Source organism: Siphateles boraxobius, unplaced genomic scaffold, assembly GCF_051911475.1.
Source record: "Siphateles boraxobius isolate OS27281-9 unplaced genomic scaffold, OSU_SipBor_1 13, whole genome shotgun sequence".
Classification (NCBI taxonomy): domain Eukaryota; kingdom Metazoa; phylum Chordata; class Actinopteri; order Cypriniformes; family Leuciscidae; genus Siphateles; species Siphateles boraxobius.
The window spans coordinates 1,486,696-1,505,357 of NW_027508733.1; the positions used below are offsets into that span (position 1 = coordinate 1,486,696).

The 18,662-nt window shown below is 37.0% G+C and overlaps 2 protein-coding genes across 6 annotated transcripts in view; both read left to right on the forward strand.

Moving 5' to 3' along the window:
* impact (impact RWD domain protein) overlaps positions 1–1,264 on the forward strand; it is a 49,012-nt gene extending 47,748 nt beyond the window's left edge. For all 5 annotated transcript variants that reach the window (XM_077225849.1, XM_077225850.1, XM_077225851.1 and 2 more), the window contains one exon: positions 974–1,264. In XM_077225849.1, the coding sequence (XP_077081964.1) occupies positions 974–1,033 (60 nt within the window). In that variant the 3' untranslated portion in view covers positions 1,034–1,264. The remainder of the gene's footprint in view (positions 1–973) is intronic.
* Positions 1,265–13,757: 12,493 nt separating this feature from the next.
* Positions 13,758–18,662, forward strand: part of LOC143735709 (histamine H3 receptor) — a 34,557-nt gene continuing 29,652 nt past the window's right edge. The window contains exons 1-2 of the mRNA XM_077225885.1: positions 13,758–14,253; positions 17,740–17,906. Of these exons, the coding sequence (XP_077082000.1) occupies positions 14,028–14,253; positions 17,740–17,906 (393 nt within the window). The 5' untranslated portion in view covers positions 13,758–14,027. The remainder of the gene's footprint in view (positions 14,254–17,739; positions 17,907–18,662) is intronic.

Genomic DNA, 18,662 nt, shown 5'->3' on the forward strand with positions numbered 1-18,662 from the left:
TCTTTTCATGGACATTGTTACTTTTGTGAAGGTTTTTTCCCCCTAGCCATGTTAAAACACACTCTCACGCTTTTATGTCAGACATTTCAATTTAATCAAGTATATTCTTCTTAACACGAATGTTTGATTATTTAATTACTTTTGATTATAGGATTTAGATATTATTATTTCATCAAATAGATGTTCATCAAGACTCGCTTCAGAAACAATGACAACTAATCTTAAAAGTGATACATAAACAATATGGTAACACTTTTCAATAAGGTTCATTAGTTAACATTAATGTATTAACTAACATGAACGACATACATTTGATAAATATTAACATTTTAATAAAAAAACATCTGTTAATTGTTTGTTCATGTTAGTTCACAGTGCATTGACTAATGTTAACAAGATTTTAATAAAGTATTAGTAAATGTTGAAATTAATATTATTAACTAAGATTAATAAATGCTGTAGAAGTAGTGTTCATTTTTAGTTCATGTTAATAACTAATGTTAACTAATTAACCTTATTGTAAAGTGTTACCAACAATATAAAGAAATATCAGTTAAATTACTAATAAATAAAAGGTTTGCTGACTTTTTTGCCCCCAAAAATAAACTATAGCTAAAATATTGTTTCTAGTTTTTGTTGCTAAATTGTTCATCCTGAACATTCATGGGTGACGTGAGCATTTTAAACACCGTAACACTGATGTATCATGGGTGACGTGAGCATTTTAAACACCGTAACACTGATGTATCATGGGTGACGTGAGCATTTTAAACACCGTGACACGGATGTATCATGGGTGACGTGAGCATTTTAAACACCGTAACACGGATGTAGCATCTTAGTGAAATTTAAGGTTAAAAACAAATGTATGTTTTAGACGTTAATATAAACATTTTTTATAATGTTATAGATTTTCTCAGTTTCATTTCTCAAGTTTTATTACTTCCCTTTTTGTTTTATTTTTCTCTTTCAGGAGGAAACATCCAAAGTTGGAGGGAAGAACAAAAGGTCCAAGTGCAAGAAGGCGAAGTGAAAAACCCCCAAACACCCTCAACCTGGAACAGATAAAGACTGGAAACTGCTCTCAGACTAATAAACGTCATGATAAACTCCTATAATAGTGATGTTTTGAGGATTAAACAGCCTGGATGTCCTAAAACGGTTTGTGTGTGCAATCGAGTTTAATGCTCTGTTGCTACGAATTATGTCACACTAAGTGCTCTGTGCTTTTGTCTTATGAATAAAGATTTTTATGAATCACAAATTGATTTGCAAATGAGAGTTGCCTGAAGTCACAAGGACAAACGAGTGTGAAACAGGTAATAAATACCCCTGACATTCATCAGCGACCTTTGAACCTTTCCCCAGTGTAATGATGCTCTAATAATGTAATTTGATAAAGCCTGACAAAAGCAATTTAAGCTTTTTCCGTGAGCGTAATCCCGGCGTATCCGTTTTATATACTTTTTTTTTTTACGCCAAATGTCAACGCAAAACACCGTGAAAGTGGTTTGATTGTCAAACGTCCATTATGACAGTCTATTTAATCCCTTGACGCTCTCTATAATTTAGCGATTTCACTCATGCTTAACCTTTGAATATTGAACGCCGTTATTTTACCAATCAAACTTTGCAGGCCAAGAGTCCACCGCCACCTGGAGAGTTTGCTACGCTACGACTCGCATGCTAATCGTCCTTAATGAGCTCATGTGAGGATAACTTGATGGCTTTGGCGCTCAATGTCCTAATAAACAGATGCTAGGTCACGGGAGAACCAAATGAATGCTAAGTTGTATTTGGAGTCACTTGCAGAGAGGTTTGGTGGCGTGTCTCGGAAATAAACTTGTTGGTTTGCGTTCTAGCATCCCTGAATGACTTCAAGTCTTAAACCTCCATTTTGTAACAGATGCGCGTGTTTATTTGAGCACTTCTGTCTGTGAAACACCACACTATGCCTGTAAAACATTGATATTTTCCGACAAAGATGCGTCATATAGAGGGATGTGGGACACGAAAGTCATTCTCTTTTCTAATATCTTCATGTTTTCTCCTGATGTTCACTTGTAAAAGGTCTGAAGAGCGAATTTTATGTTTCGCAGTGTCAAGACATTTAGGCTAACGTTATGTTTGATTTTGCGAAAACTAAAATCCCAAGTGTGTGTGAAATGCGCTATAATAAACATGATGCGCCTTACCATGATAACAAGCACAAACTGTTGAATAGAATTTGATGTGCAAGCAAAAAGGTATAAGCCCTATTTTATTCGCATTTTTATTGTGGTAAAGTAGACAAAAAAAGGCTGTAGGACAAATTTAAAGCGAACCAAAGGAAGAAATGTTTATAATCCCCTGCGAAAATTCGAAGATTTGGGAAAAACAACAAGATATTCCATGTCCATTGGAATAACTATTGGAATATTGTGAAATTCGCTGATGATCGGGTGTGACCAGCGCTGCGTTTCCCAAAACCTTCTCGAATTGAAGAATTACGAATAAAAATAGAACGCCGGCGTTCGTGTTTCGACTGGTCTAGACTGTTTTCCAAAGACGGCTCCTGCTTGTATACGTGAAGTGAACCGTCTTTATAAAGTATCTTCTTATTAAACCGTCTGTACACTTACAACGTTCTCAATGCTTCAGTTTGCATGTAGAGACTCTCATTATGCTAGCGTGTTAGTGTGGGGCTATTTTGAGCCTTGTTAGTGGTATTAACTAGCGATTTTTATTTTTACTTATTCGATGCCCCATACACTAGCGTTATAAGCTAATCTGTGGTTAAACTAAAACTAACGTTAAAACTGGGTACATTCGATTATCATGAAAAGTGAAACGCATCCCAGAGAACGGTCGACTTGGTACCCATGTGTTATTTAGCCTTAGGTTCATTTTTGGCCGGAATTGTTCTTTAAGAGTCCTCGTTGCACGCGAGACAACATTATCGGGAAACGCATTCCAGATCGCAAAACATAATACAAATAATAATAATGCATTTTATTTCTAACACGCTTTTCTTAGACTCAAAGCACTACAATATAAAAAAAAAAGAATAACAACAATAAAATACAATAAGGCAAAACACAATCAGTTGCAATAAGCAGCTCTAAAAATGTGTGTCTTTAAAGATTTCCTAAAACAGTCCAATGTTGGAGAGTATCTAATTCCCGATTGTAGACGTTCCATAGACGAAAATGCTCGACCACCAATAGACTTCAATTTATATCGAGGCTGCTGAAGGATTGATGACCTAGAAGAGCGCAGAGAGCGAGCTGGAGTTTGAGAGGTAACTGAACTGCAGAGATAGGCAGGTCCCATGAATAGCTTTATACGTTAAAACCAGTGTTTTGAATTAGATACTCGTATAGGCAGCTCGTGCAAACATAAGAGTACCGGGGAAATATGTTGACGAGCAGTTGTAGGCTACGTGTCAATGACCGGGCGGCTGAATTTTGAATATATTGTAATTTTTTGATGGATCGATTTGGGAGACCATCATAAAGTGCAGTGCAATCAGTGGCGTAGCGTCTGGGCACGTGCGCGTGCAAATGGACCCGCCACCCAATACATACGAGGGGATGTATTAATAAGATCGTGGCAACAATAAATATATTTTTTTGTATGCATGTCATGTGCAGGAATTTCTCATGTAATTTCTTGTGTGCATGTATTGTTGTTGTTTTTTTGCATTTTTTGAATGACGCTGCACTACGAGCAAAACGCATAGCGCCATATAAAATAAAAGAAAACAGTGTGTGAGAGGTTATTGTTGCTTCAGCGGAGAGCTCATTTTTTAAAACTGAAGCTAATAAAACTAATTGCGGAGCACCATGTCACAAAATCTTTTTCATTGAGAATGCACGAAGTCGTGAATTATAAACACCAAGGACATTGTGGATGAATTTGCCAAAAGAAAGGCCTGGAGAATCCAACTAAAACTAGTGAGTAGGTTTGTGCTTTTACATTTTGGGCTGTTGTGTCACGATCGTTTGTATGCATGCAGTAGTTTATTATTGACACTGACTGAGATTTGGTTATGTTAGACTTTATTGTTGTACCGTTCTGGTTGTGAAAAGTTGTTGGGTAGTGTCTTTTTTTATGGTATTGTTTGGTATGGTATTTTTGTTATGCTACAGTGAACGTCTATTAAATGTCTCTTCGATGTACTTGGAGGGCGGGGTTAGGGGGGCCCATATACATTTTTTTGCATATGGGCCCGGGACTGACTTGCTACGCCACTGATTGCAATAATCAAACCTCGACGTAATAAAGGCGTGTATAAGCCTTTCTGCATCTGGCAGCGATAGAAATGGTTCGTAGGCTAGCGATATTTCTAAGATTGAAAAATTCAGTTTTTGATACCATTTTAATATGGGCATCGAACATCATTTCTGGGTCAAAGATAACGCCGAGATTATGCACTTGAGAGGACGGAGTAAAAAAGTAATGGCTAGTAATCAAATTTGCACTGTTAAGTTTAATTAAAGCCGTTGGCGTACCGACGAATAGAAGTTCTGTTTTTGATTCGCTGATCTTAGGAAAATTGTCATTCATCCAGGCTTTTATCTCATCCAATCAGGTGGTAAGAGCTGTGACTGCAAGGTTTGGACTAGGGTGCATGCTGATATAGATCTGCGTATCGTCAGCATAACAATGAAACTTAGGAATGATGTCACCCAAAGGCAACATATAAATGCTAAATAAAATGGGACCAAGCACAGACCCTTGTGGGACACCCTGCTGAACTAGTGTTGGTATAGATTTGTTTTCCCCCAAAGACACAAACTGGAATCGATTCGTGAGATAGGATGTAAACCATTCAAACACAGTGCCAGTACAGACAATCTTTCAAGAAGGACAGCATGAGATATTGTGTCAAAAACAGCAGTGATGTCTAACAATACTAAAATACTAGTTAAGTCAAGTCATCCTCATTTATATAGCGCTTTTAACAATGTAGTTTGTTTCAAAGCAGCTTTACAGAGGTAAACATATAATTTAAGGTAACAGAGATTGGTTTGGTTTTATAGTGGTTCTTGAAAAATGTTTTTTCCAGCTAAAGTTAGTTTTGATTGATTCACTTCCATCTAAATGATCATTTCTTATTAAATTAGGGGCCGCTAAGACGACACCGTTCTCCCTAAACAGACTTTAAACGTGAACCTGTGATAGACGCTGATGGCGTTCACATGCGCATTAAGAATTGATTCTATAGTTATGTGCGTTTGAATATATGTGCGCATGCCTAAACAAACTAATTGTCTTGTCTATAAATTTTGATGCAGAATTTTATTTTATCTTATCACTTCGGGTAGGTACGAGAACCAAAAAATTCCACAACGCTTTATCTGTAGAGTGGTATCATTTGTGATATCACTACAGATCATTTGTGACCCGGGCGAGAGCAGTCTCAGTACTTTGACCTGATCTAAATCCAGACTGAAATGGTTCTAGGAGATTGTTCATGGACAGGTATTGCTATAGCTGGTCAACTACAATTCGTTCCAGGACCTTAGCCAGAAAAGGTAGATGGGCAATAGTTAGACAAATCCTCAACATCACAACCAGTCTTTTTAAGGACTGGTGTGAATTCAGCTAACTTAAGGCCCGAAGGAACCTGACCAGTTGATAAAGAGTGAATAATGATACCAGTGATAGATGGGGCACAATAGTGTTAAACACGTTTTTAAAATCTTTTAAAACAAAGCCGACAAAGCTTAAATTTATGGGCTCATTTATGTACCTCTGTTCGGCACGAATCCAAATGTTTCCATGATTGCGATGTAATATTTAATTGCTAACCTATTCTTTATATTGTAAACAAAGCTTTTTGCTCCACTCGTTTCTTTATATTCACGTAAAACAGCACTGTAAAAAATGTGTGTGATTTTAACGGTAAAAGACTGTAAAAATGCTATGCTAACAGTTAATTGGTTAACAGAAAGTTTCCGTACTGTAGGCATATATGGTGAATAACTAATATATCTAACTGTACATTTAATCTAATTTTACAGCAAAATATCGTTAAATGTAAGTTTTTGGAAGTGAAAAAGAACAAGCCATTGTATAATTGACAGTGAAAAAATCGTAAATTGACATTCTCACAATTCCCTGCGTGACACTTCACATTTGATGTATTTTTGTTGAAATAATTATGTTTCTTCTTAGTTTTTTCTAATCAGTTATGTACATTAGGGTTTTATGTTACATTTAATGTTCTTAAATACATTTATTTCTTAGGTAAATTTCTGGTAACCACAGCTGCTTGTTTTTTTTTACCGTAAATTTAATGGATTTTTTTTACCCCAGTGTACATTTATCTGTCACTTTAATCAATATTCATTTATTCAAATCCCTTGTTTTTGAGCCAGATAAGTACTGCTCTGAATGAATTATGAATTGCTTTAATGTAATGTAGCTTGTCATGTCTAACTATTTTTTTAAGGAGTAGCTGCCATTCGATTAACTCTTTTTAACCTTAAATTTAACTCTTTTTTTTATTACAGTGAGCATTCACGTACAAAAAAAAAAAAAGTGTTAGGCCGGATCACCACCAGTGATGTGGTTGTCAAGTTTACTCAGAATGTCTCGATCGGGGAATTCCTCTGTGGGAATGAGTCATTTAGAAAAGGTACTCAAGTGATTTTCGAAGTCTTGGCTCTTTCACACATTTCGTCCTCTTAAATACCTTTGGGTCTCCGACATCCCGGCCTCGTTCCTCTCTACAACTAGTCGTACTCTTCTCACTTTCATCCTCATGCATGTGTCTATTCCCTTTTCTCTGGACTCTTCTTTCACACACACACACCCTCTCTCTCTCCCTATTTCCTTTCAATGAATATTAATGCACCTTTTGACTGTCAGCCCCTACCCTTTCAGATTCGGCTGCTTGCTTCGACTCGAGGGGCATTGCTAAATCCTTTGGTGGGCTTTCGCTGTGACATGTTTTCTATGTATAAGGGCTAAATCTGGCTTGAATGCAAAACTTGCTCAGGGCCTGTTTGGCACATCATCTTTGCCTTGATGAACGAGTGCCTTTTATTTGGTCCAGAATGAATATGAAAACGGTTTCCACAAAAGACAACTCAGTTTCTGGCAAGGAATCAAGCTTCTCTCCAAATAACACAAGAAAACACCATGTTGTGCTTTGATGCTTCTTAAATTGACTGTGTGCTCAGGCGTCTCATCTGTACTTCTACTAACATCTTTTATTTTGGGCCACATTTAACATCCTAAGGGCCAGATTTACTAAACAGGGCATATTAGCGTGAAAGCGCTTTAATCCCATAAAAGCGAGGATGTGAGTGTAAAGTTCAGCGCTTGATCTACTGACGACAAGAACACAGACACAGATCATTTCCATAATGACCAACACAATCTACCAGTAAGCGTCTTGTTTAAGACGTGCTTTTTTGGGCGGTAAATAATGGCGCAAACACCAGTAAATTGACGAACGCAAACCTTCGTAAATCACCTTGCATGATTCATTTAAATACTCTCCTCACATAAATTTTGCGTCTGAAAGGGAAACTCCTACAAATGCATATGCAATAAGATCAGCCGCAAAAGTAACCCTTTCCACGCCTTTTCAGGGCTAATGTTTCACTGCGTGTCTTTAGTAAATCATGCCAGTAGGTTTTTAACGCCGAAAGAGTGTTTGCGCTGGCTTGAGCTGTTAGTGAGTCTGGCCTCAAGTGAAGAACTGCACTATATTTGGCTAGAAATAAGTCCATGCTGTGCATTGGCACAGATCTGTAACATGCTAAATGCAAGTTTGACTGATAAACACTTGTAATGGTGAAATTAAAAAGGATTAAGTCGACTTTGGTTTCAATATTTGGTACAAATAACTGAACTGCAGACTTGATGCTGCAATGCTTTGTTTCGGCAGATTTGACTGGACAAATCTTTTATTTTCTTCACTGTAAGAATAGTTTACCCAAAGAGAAACTACAGTCAAACCTACATATATTCAGACGCCTTCAACATTTCTCACATTATCACAGTTTATTCACTATAGTTTAGAAAATGGTAATAAAATATGAGAAGAATCAGTTGATATTTGACTGGTTTTGTCCGTCCTTCTGTTAGACTCTCACACATGAATTATGTTGAATATCTGTCAGCTGTTAAATTTAACTACACATTTAGATAATACCAGTTTAGCTCTAACTATTACCAAGCAATGCTTCATGTTGTTCAGTCTGTGCTGTAAAAAGAGCATTAGCAATTAAAGAAAAAACACTTCAGCAAAACATGATCAGCTCAAAGTGTCCCAATCATTTTTGGACAAACATTTATAAATGTTACTGGTAGTTGCTGTATGAAGAATTATTGGGTATAATGTAAAAGTTTACTTTTGCTCTCCTCACTTACATAAATGAACTATAGTGTCCTGCGCACACTAGTAAAAAACTGGTGTCTGAATAACTTTTGGTTTGACTGTACATCACATTACGGCTTATAACATCTCAAGCTAGAATCTGAGTTAAACTTGACTAGAGATAATACATTGGAAAGTACCATGGTTTATTCTGGTAGTTTTTAAGTTGATCTCCGACATGCTAATCGTCCGTTTGATGCAACCGACATGTGAGAGTAAATGCAATATTGAACTTCGGGACTCGACTTGACCGGATAATATCCTCCACACATAAACCACAAGAGAGAGCCATTAGCATTGCATGAAAGTGGCTAATTTGCATGGAAGATAAGAAACTCTTTGCTTTTGTGTACTGGCTGACAACAGTATCAATGAATAATATTAATCGTGGGAGAAATCAAATCAGCACATTAGCTGTTCTCCGTCGAGACCTCCGAGGAGCGAGAAGACCGGAGCAGAATAGAAATGTTGTTTTATGGTCTGAAGTGGCTTTGGGAGACGTTTGTTCAAACGAGGGTCAGGGCTCTTCATCTCTGGAGATCAAACATCAGAAGAGTCTCTCCTACTGCTTTACAAGGTGAGAGAGCAGATCCCCATAGAAATGAGTTGCTCTCGCTCTGGGTCTCAGGAAGACGACGGATACTACGAGAATAAAGCAACAAAGAACTTGACTGCTAAAAAAAAGGCACTTGGCTTCTTTTCCATGCTATCTTCTTCTGGCACCTGCTTCTGTGCAGCAAGTCCAAACGCTTTAATGTTTCAAATCCCAAGCTAGCAACATGACAACCTGAAACAAGACTATCAAAACTTTAACCCTTTCATTGCCACAACTCGCTAGCAGAAAAAGCTGTGGGTCGGGGCGCTAGCATGGACATGTTTTGGTACTTGTTTTCAGAGAATCCATCTTGAATAGAGGTATTTTTGGTTCAAAGTGTTTTTCAACAGAGAAAAAAGACATCGATAAATATATGTTTTAGTCTAATTTGCCCAAAAATTTAAAATCTGTCAATATTTAATAACCCTCACATCGCTGCAAGTCTTTGGAACAGAAGATATTTTGAAAATTTCGGTCATTTAGACCACAGATTAAAATGAGTCTGTTCTAAAATATCACATTTTTGTGTGATACTATGAGTAAATTCTCATTAAGACTGGCTTCGAGTGATGACTTTGAAGAGAGAGTGTACTGTATGTGCACTTGTATCGCAACTAATGCGATTATTTTCTTCAAAACATCCCATATCCAGTGTTTGTGCCTCGTCTATATACACTAAACTATGTCTCCTTTTATGAGGCTTGCTTTTCTAGTCGCAAAAAGAGAAGCATTTAAGGAATACAAGTAATGTAATGCCTTTAACGTCATGTTATGGCTGACCAAATGGGTTTGCTTACCAACATTCTTCAAAATAACACATATAGGAACCGTTGATTTTCATTGTGTGGATAAAAAACTCACAATATCTTCTGTTATGCTCTATGGAAACATGTGATGAGGGAAGATTCCTCTTAGGAAGGGATTGGTATCGCTGTCGGCGACTGTAGACAAGAAATCCCGGGTTAAAAGCCCTGGGGTTAATTTGCACTTCATAATTACAGAAAAATGTCACATTTCAAAGGGTTTTAGAGGAATTTAACCGCACAACTGCTGGAAGCTAAATGAGCTGCACCATGCAGTGCGGCTAAATTGTTTCTCACAGATGCACTGTTATTTCAGTATCAATGTTGTGCACGTGTGTGTGTGTGTGTGTGTGTGTGTGTGACTGCTATCGTCTGGTGCACATGCAGCTGAGAAGGAGCTCAGGGCTAAAGTTGTCTTTTGTGTCAGTGGGGAAATGACTCACGCAGGAACAGAAGAGCACATCTCTGACAGCCAGTGTAATTAAGCATTTTTTTTGAAACCTTGGTGAGTGTGTTTATGGGGAGAAGGCGTACTGTACATGATGTGCAATTTAAAAACTTAAGTGTAATTAGTTTTTTTTTTTGTAATGGCTTTAACGTCATGGTTTGGTTGGCAGAGGCGATCACGTTTTTCTTTTTTCACTTTACCCTCTTATTTTTGACCGATTGTTTTTACTTTTTTTTCCTCATTGGAATGGTACGAAACTTGTAGGGCTGTAACGATACGCGATATAAAATCGAAATCGCGATACTCAGGTCCACGATCCTGTATCGCGATGTGAGAAGGCAGAATCGCGATCACACCCCTTCCAACTCCCAGAGTTATCCTTCCTGTCCAGAACCAGGGCTCGAATTTCGGCGCGGGTATTGCGCATAATTCTAATCATTCCCGCAGGTCTCCCATTTATAATGTGGGAAATTCCCGCAATCGTAATCCACACAGATAATAAAATAAAATCATTCTTTTAACAACTATCTTCCAGACGAGCGTGTTTTTCACAAACAGCGTGAGTGTTCAGCGGTGCCGCGCGTCTTCTATCTCTTCTCATAATGTTTTGTGCAAGGCAGGCATCAAGCGCTGCGGCGATAATACACACTCGCGTTTTGGAGTCGGGACCATAGACTGTAAGGTCGGGACATGACGGAATATTCACTTGCACAATCGGGCCAGCAGTGCATCGTGACTGAAGTCTTTTTAAGTCTTACCAGTTTAAACATTCAAGCGATTTTAAACTAATCAGTGCTCGCGCGCTCTCTGAGATTATTTTCTATGCGCACATTCATAGAAAATCCGCCTCAAAAACAGCTGGCTAGTAACTATTTTTCGCGGATTATATTGCTTTAACACGCAAAATTGTCAATTTCGGTCTTTGTGAATAGGCTATACTCTAAATAGGCTATAGTCGGTTTTGTCTTTAATAAACATAAAACGCATGCCAGTATAATGAACACAGGATCCGTGCACTAGCTCTTAAAGTGACGGCAGCCATATGTGTCTGTCATTAATTTTGTTGTCAAAACAACAAAAGATGGCTTTAAGTTAAAGGAATCAGGATTAATAGCCTATGTATTTAATTTATTCAGGACTAAAATACTACCCAGTGTTATTTTCCATTTGATTACTTTATTCAGTATCTGTATATAAATACTAGTGTTAGACCTATTCAAAAACTTTTCTCTTTAATTGTCTTTATTTGTATCTTTATTCTATTGTATTTATTTGTGCTACTTTTTTCAATTTAATTAAACAATTTAAATCAAGCTTCCTTGTGATGTGTAAATTCTTAACAACAATAGGCTATTACCCCATTGTAAAAATGCAATGAGCGCAAACATTTAGGCAAGATAAATGTAATAATTTTGTTTGGAAAAAATGCCCCCCCTTTCTCCCCTCAAACAAAAAAAATCGCATAGTTATTATTGTTCTTTGGTGTTTAGATTATACAGGTTTTTCCTAATGTTATTTAATAAAAATACCGGTATTTTTTTTCTTCTCTCAAAATCTCTTTTTTTCACCACAAGCCCCGCCCCCTCAAGCCCCGCCCCCGTGATAGAATCGCGATACGAATCGAATCGTGGGTCAAAAATCGTGATACGAATCGAATCGTGGGTTTGGTGTATCGTTACAGCCCTAGAAACTTGGTACAGGTTTTGGCACTTGCAGTGTGAACACACAAAATAAATCATGGACATGATTGGAACAGGTTAAATGGTCCTGTAAACAATAGTCAGACTTGTTTCTCGCGGTCAGAAATGAGCGCATTGGAAATGAATGGATGAGTTTCCTCTAGTGGAAGCGTTTGGTACTGCAGCCGAACTACATCTCACTGAAAGCTCATTTACTGAGATATCAAGCTCAAATCTTGAAGACAGCTTGTTTAGATTCATGGCTTTGATTTCTCACAGTTTTAGAGTAAAACATGTTTTTGAAAATATGTTTCATATAAAAATTGGAAATAGTATTTTTGCACATTTTTCATAATAAATGTAAAATTCTGTAACTTTTTAAAAAAAAATGTCACGTCAGCAATAATCTCCCAAGTGTCGTGTTTGAAAAGAGATCAAACTTCAGCCTGTCGCTCTAAAGCATTCAAGATTTACTGGAAATTAAAATTTCAGGTCTATGCTCAGAAAAGTGAATAAATGGATTATAAATACAGTGTAAATATAATTTAGTACCATAAAGTCCCCTAAAAATACAAAATATTAAATAAAAAAAAACATTATTGAACTAAAATACAGTACATTCATTTCATTGAAATAAAAAAAATAATTTCTGTCATTTTTGACCGAAGACCACCAGATTAAATGCTTCTTTTATAGTGACTAGAAAATCATGCCTCGTAAAAGGAAACTAAGTATGTAATGTATATGATGTAATAATGTATATATATGAGGCACAAACACTGGATATGGGATGTTTTGACGAAAATAATCGCATTAGTTGCGATACAAGTGCACATACTTACACTAGCTCTTCAAAGTCATCACTCGAAGCCAGTTTTAATGATGATTTACTCATAGTATAACACAAAAATCTGATATTTTAGATCAGGAATGACTAAAAGAGTTTTTGGGGTCCAAACAACCAATGACAAAAAAAAAATGTTTAAAACTAATTTGGGCTAACTAGACTTAATACTGACTTATCAGTGTCCTTTACTCTGTTGAACATGTCTAAACATTCTTAAAACACGATAATTTGCTTTAAAAAAATCTAAATTAATTTTACTCTTAACCTGGAAGCAGAAATACCTCTATTCAAGACGGACACAATGAAAGTAATGAGTTCTGTTTCTCGAGGAAATGTCAATGGTTCGATCATTCGTACACTGGAAAACAACTATTCAAGCATATAGGCCGGCACAATTAATCAAATCTGTTATTGCAATTACAATTACGGATGCCACAATTATGTAATTATGTAAAAAAAAGTCCATTTACATTAAGATGTGTTTTTCTTTCTACAGTTTATCTTAAGGGGTTTTCCCCATTCATTTTAAGTTCTAGTTTAACATTACAAAACGAAGCATATGTTTTACTTTTGGTTTGGTTTATTTAAATAAATAAAAACTATATATTTGACATTTGAGGCTTAATGCTGTAGAAAAGCAATTTTTTCAGTGTTTTTTTAGCTTGTTTATTTTGATACAAGAATATGGCACGCAGTCTCTTCAAACAATGTTCTAAAGCTATTCAAAACATCATTCAATGTAAATTGTGATAATCGTAATTAATAATCGCAATTACAATGGACAATTATGAATTTTGTCATAATCGTGCAGCCCTAATACAGCTACAGTATCACATTGTATGATTGTATACAAATAATAAATCAATATTCTTTGTACTCGTACAGATGCACATTACATGCAATTATTGATATAATACTTCAATCAGATCCTCACAACAACAACAAAAAAGTAAAGTTGCAAAGTTGACATCTCGACTGTTTATCTGCGCGCGGGAGGGAAGCGCGAGTGCGCACCCGTGTGCGCGCCTGACGGGAGCGCGCAGTTCGGTTGGGAAAGTCATAGAGCAGAAACTCGGTCTCAGTGAACACACACAGTCTCGACTTCACATCCTCATGGAGTTTCCCGCAGGAAAGAGCCGTTTCACGGGAATCTTCACAGATGAGGCGTTTGGAGACTCCAATGGGAATGTTTTCCTGCCGAAGTTAAAGGGATGAACGCGCACTCGTGATGACTTCAGACCTGTTGCTGCTGGCTCTCCAGATGTGCTCGATCTGACGATGGTCTCCTGTTTCAACTCTTCCAGCTCCAACTCCACCGAGAGCTCGGATGTGGCTCCTTTTCCCGGGATCACGATGGTTGTCCTGGCGATCCTGATGACTGTACTGGTGGTCGTGGTGGTTGTCGGGAACGCGTTGGTTATTCTCGCTTTCATCGTGGACAAGAGCCTCAGAAATCAATGCAATTACTTCTTCCTTAATTTGGCTATCTCAGACTTCCTTGTTGGTATGTATTTCATTCCTCAAATTCTTATTTTTTGCATTGCTATTGTGCGTGTGAATATAAAATATGCCATCACTGAGATAGATGAATGAAATGCATGGAATCGAGTGTATACAGTCAAATCAGAAATTATTCAGACACCAGATATTATTATTATTATTATTTTTTAGTAGTGTGTCCAGGACACTATAATTCATTTATGTAAGTGAGGAGAGCAAAATAATGTGATGTATTATACCCAATAATTCTTCATACAGTGACTACAGTAACATTTATAAAAATTTGTGACCAAAAATGATTGGGACACTTCGAGCTGATCATGTTTTGCTGAAGTGTTTTTTCTTTAATAACTAATGCTCTTTTTACAGCACAGACTGAACAACATGAAGCATTGCTTGGTAACTGGTTAAACTAAACTGGTATTATCTAATTGTGTAGTTAAATTTAACAGCTGACAGATATTCAACATAAATCATGTGTGAGAGTCTAACAGAAGGACGGACAAAACCAGTGAAATATCAACTGATTCTAGTCATATTTTATTACCGTTTTCTAAACTACAGTGAATAAACTGTGATAATGTGAGAAAAGGTGACTGAATAAATCTTGTGTTGACTAGTTTCTCTTTGGATCAGAGCTAACTGTAAATCCCAGTGAGATGTTTGGGAATATTGGCTCTAATAAAGAACAGTTGCATATATAATTATTCTACTTCTCAAATCGATCACACAGATTTACTGGGCGATGCAAACACTGATATCTACAGTGCATAATGATATTTCATAACAGCAAATCAGATATGCACACAATTGATGAAATTAGGAAATGTTAGTTTTGCGTAATATTTACTCAAAATTTGTATCCATATACAGTCAAACCTAAATATATTATCACATTATCACAGTTCATTCACTATAGTTTAGAAAATGGTAATAAAATATGACTAGAATCAGTTGATATTTGACTGGTTTTGTCCGTCCTTCTGTTAGAGTCTCACACATGAATTATGTTGAATATCTGTCAGCTGTTAAATTTAACTACACAATTAGATAATACCAGTTTAGCTCAAACTATTACCAAGCAATGCTTCATGTTGTTCAGTCTGTGCTGTAAAAAGGTACGATTAACAGCAAAATGATAATTCAATGGGCGATCAACACATATTATATTATTCTGGTTCCAGTGCATTGCTTTCTTTGCTGACTCATTAGGATGTAAACGGATGAAAGTAAATCCTTGTCATTTTTCGAGCTCATGTCCATTCATAACCGGATCACAGACGTGCAGTGCTGCGCCACATCATCGATCTGTAGGAACTGGATCCAGTGAATTGTTAATGAAAGCACATTTCTCGTGAACGCTGAACGAGTGATTAGTCCACTCTCAGGAAAATATCGATTACTTCCGGACAGGAACACGAGTGTGTTAAACCTCTCGAATCCACACACATGCAGTTACTTATTTTGATTTGCTTGTAATCCTATCATTGAGTGCGTTGGTCTGATAATCGGTCTACATATAATCATATTCGGTTCCGTTTTCTTTTTGGAGTAAATATTGTGTGAAATATGCACTTGTCTCCTTTGTTTTTGAATACTATATCATCATATAATCGGGCAAAGAAAGCCTCACAATGCTTGACCTAAAGCTCCCTAGATCCACATTTCTCGCAGTCCATGCATTTTAGTCATTTATGTTTATGTTCTTGCTATGTTTATGTTGAAAAATGAACGATTACGCACATCCATCATGCAGAACTGACACAGGGCTCGGGCAGAAACTGCACAATGATATTCCAGCACTTTTTTTTTTTTGGGGTTTTCAAGAACTACAATCAGAGATCTCACTCATCAAACAATATCTTTATTATCCTTCACAATCTAAAAACAGATTAAATAAAAATACACTAATTAAACTGATGTGAATGATATGAATAAAGTGCAGCACATGCAGTGACTGTGGAAACTTTAACCATTGAAAGGAAGGACAAAGATATCGCTTTAATCTCTCAGACTGATTTTCACCATTAATATTTGATTGATCTGAAGAATGAAAGATGCATCATATACTTGGATATTAATATGAGCAATATTACGCTCATAGTCATGCGAAATGTGTTTATATATTTATCAGACGGGCTGCAATGTTAATTTTGGATGAAAATATTGTCTCGTCGACAAAATTAAGCAGTAATTTCATATTGCGTTTCGATAATTCAAGCGCCTCTTCATAAATATGTTTTGTTTCAGGGGTTTTCCAGAACTTAAAGGTCAAAGAGTCAAATTCAAGCACTTTAATCTACAAACCGCCTTCTGTGTTCTGGCATCACACATCATTGGCTTGGATCTCCAAACCGTGTGTGTGTGTGTGTGTGTTTCCTGTGTGTTTGCGTGCTGTGTGTGTGTGTGTTTCCTGTGTGTTTGCATGCTGTGTCTGTGTTTGCGTGCTGTGTGTGTGTGTGTTTGCGTGCTGTGTGTGTGTGTGTTTGCGTGCTGTGTGTGTGTGTGTGTGTGTGTGTGTGTGTGTGTGTGTGTGTGTGTGTGTGCGGCTCACATGTACAGTCAAACCAAACATTATTCAGACATCAGATATAATTTTTGAGATGTTTTTTTTACTAGTGTGTGCAGGACACTATAGTTCATCATTTATGTAAGTGAAGATTGAAAACTGAAGTAAAATGTGACATATTAAACCCAAAATACCTAAACTACCAGTAACATTTACACAAATATGGGGCCAAAAATGATTGGGACACTTTGAGCTGATCATGTTTTGCTGAAGTGTTTTTTCTTTAATAACTAATGCACCTTTTTACAGCACAGACTGAACAACATGAAGCATTGCTTGGTAATAGTTTGAGCTAAACTGGTATTATCTAATTGTGTAGTTAAATTTAACAGCTGACAGATATTCAACATAAATCATGTGTGAGACTCTAACAGAAGGACGGACAAAACCAGTCAAATATCAACTGATTCTTCTCATATTTTATTACCGTTTTCTAAACTATAGCGAATGAACTGTGATAATGTGAGAAAGGTGACTGAATAAATCTTGTGTTGACTGTATATAGTGCTCGAGGCTCGAAGTCCTTGAAAAAAACCCACAACAACTTGTTCACACCTTCAGTGGCGAGAGAGGAGAACAAGCCCACGTCGTTCAGATAAAGGAGTCCAGCCGAGCGCTGCTTTTCTCCTCTCAAATGCCAACCAGCTGAAAAGCTCAGTGTGTTTGACAGTACGACAGATGTGGGACCGCAGCGTCCCTCAAAGACGAGGGTTGCTTTGTGAAAAAGCTTCTCTTGACGCTTCCAGGTTCAGAACGGAGTCTCGGCTCCCTCCTGATAACGGCGTATTGTGAAGAGACTCTTCATGACTCGACCCATTGATCTGGTGCTCTGAAGAGACTATTAGATCCCGTGTGCTATTAATGCAAGCCTGATTATAAGCAGCCGACACCTGTATAATACAGTGAGATGTGTGTTTGCAGGGGCGTTCTGCATCCCGGTCTACATGCCGTACATCTTGACGGGCCGCTGGATGTTGGGTCGAGGGCTCTGTAAGCTGTGGCTCGTGATGGACTACCTGTTGTGCACGGCGTCAGTCTTCAATATCGTGTTAATCAGCTACGATCGATTCCTGTCCGTCACCAGAGCCGTGAGTATCAACACCCGATTAGCCTACGCACTTCACACCGTTGGGTTAAAAATATGCCAACGTGTAACCCAACTATGGGGTGGTATACCACTTTCCCAACTGTGGGATATTTTAACCCAGTGCATTGGGTTAAAAGTGAGCCAACAGTAAGGTTAACTGTTTATTTATGACATTATTTTAATAAATAAAATACACGTCGTTTTCAAATACGGATTGTTTATTTGTATGAAACAATAAATACGTCTCACATATATTTAAAAATTAAAAACTAAATATTGGGGAGTCTAGAATTCAATGTTAATATAAATTATTGTGTGCATAAATTCAAAATACACAAGTGTACAATACAGCATGTTGTTACCCAACAGCCGGGTTATTAATAGAACCATTTTAAAAACATTTTTGGAAAACAACCCAATTTTTTTTTTTTTTTACTGTGTACACAAGGTTTGCTTTAGAATTGATTCAGTGTTCAAAAGTGTACATACAACATGTGGAGCCCAACAGTTAACCCAACAGCCGGGTTATTACTAGAAATTACCTAATGATTTTAAAAAATACCCAACATTTTTGGAAACAACACTGTAAAGAGTGATCAGTTGATTTAACTTAAAAAAATTGAGGAACCCCGTTGCCCTAAAATTATTAAGTAAATAAACTTCATGCTTAATCAAAAACAAGTTTATTTACTTAATAATTTTAAGGCAACAGGTTTAAAAAAAAATTTTTAAGTGAACTGAACACTTTTTTTACAGT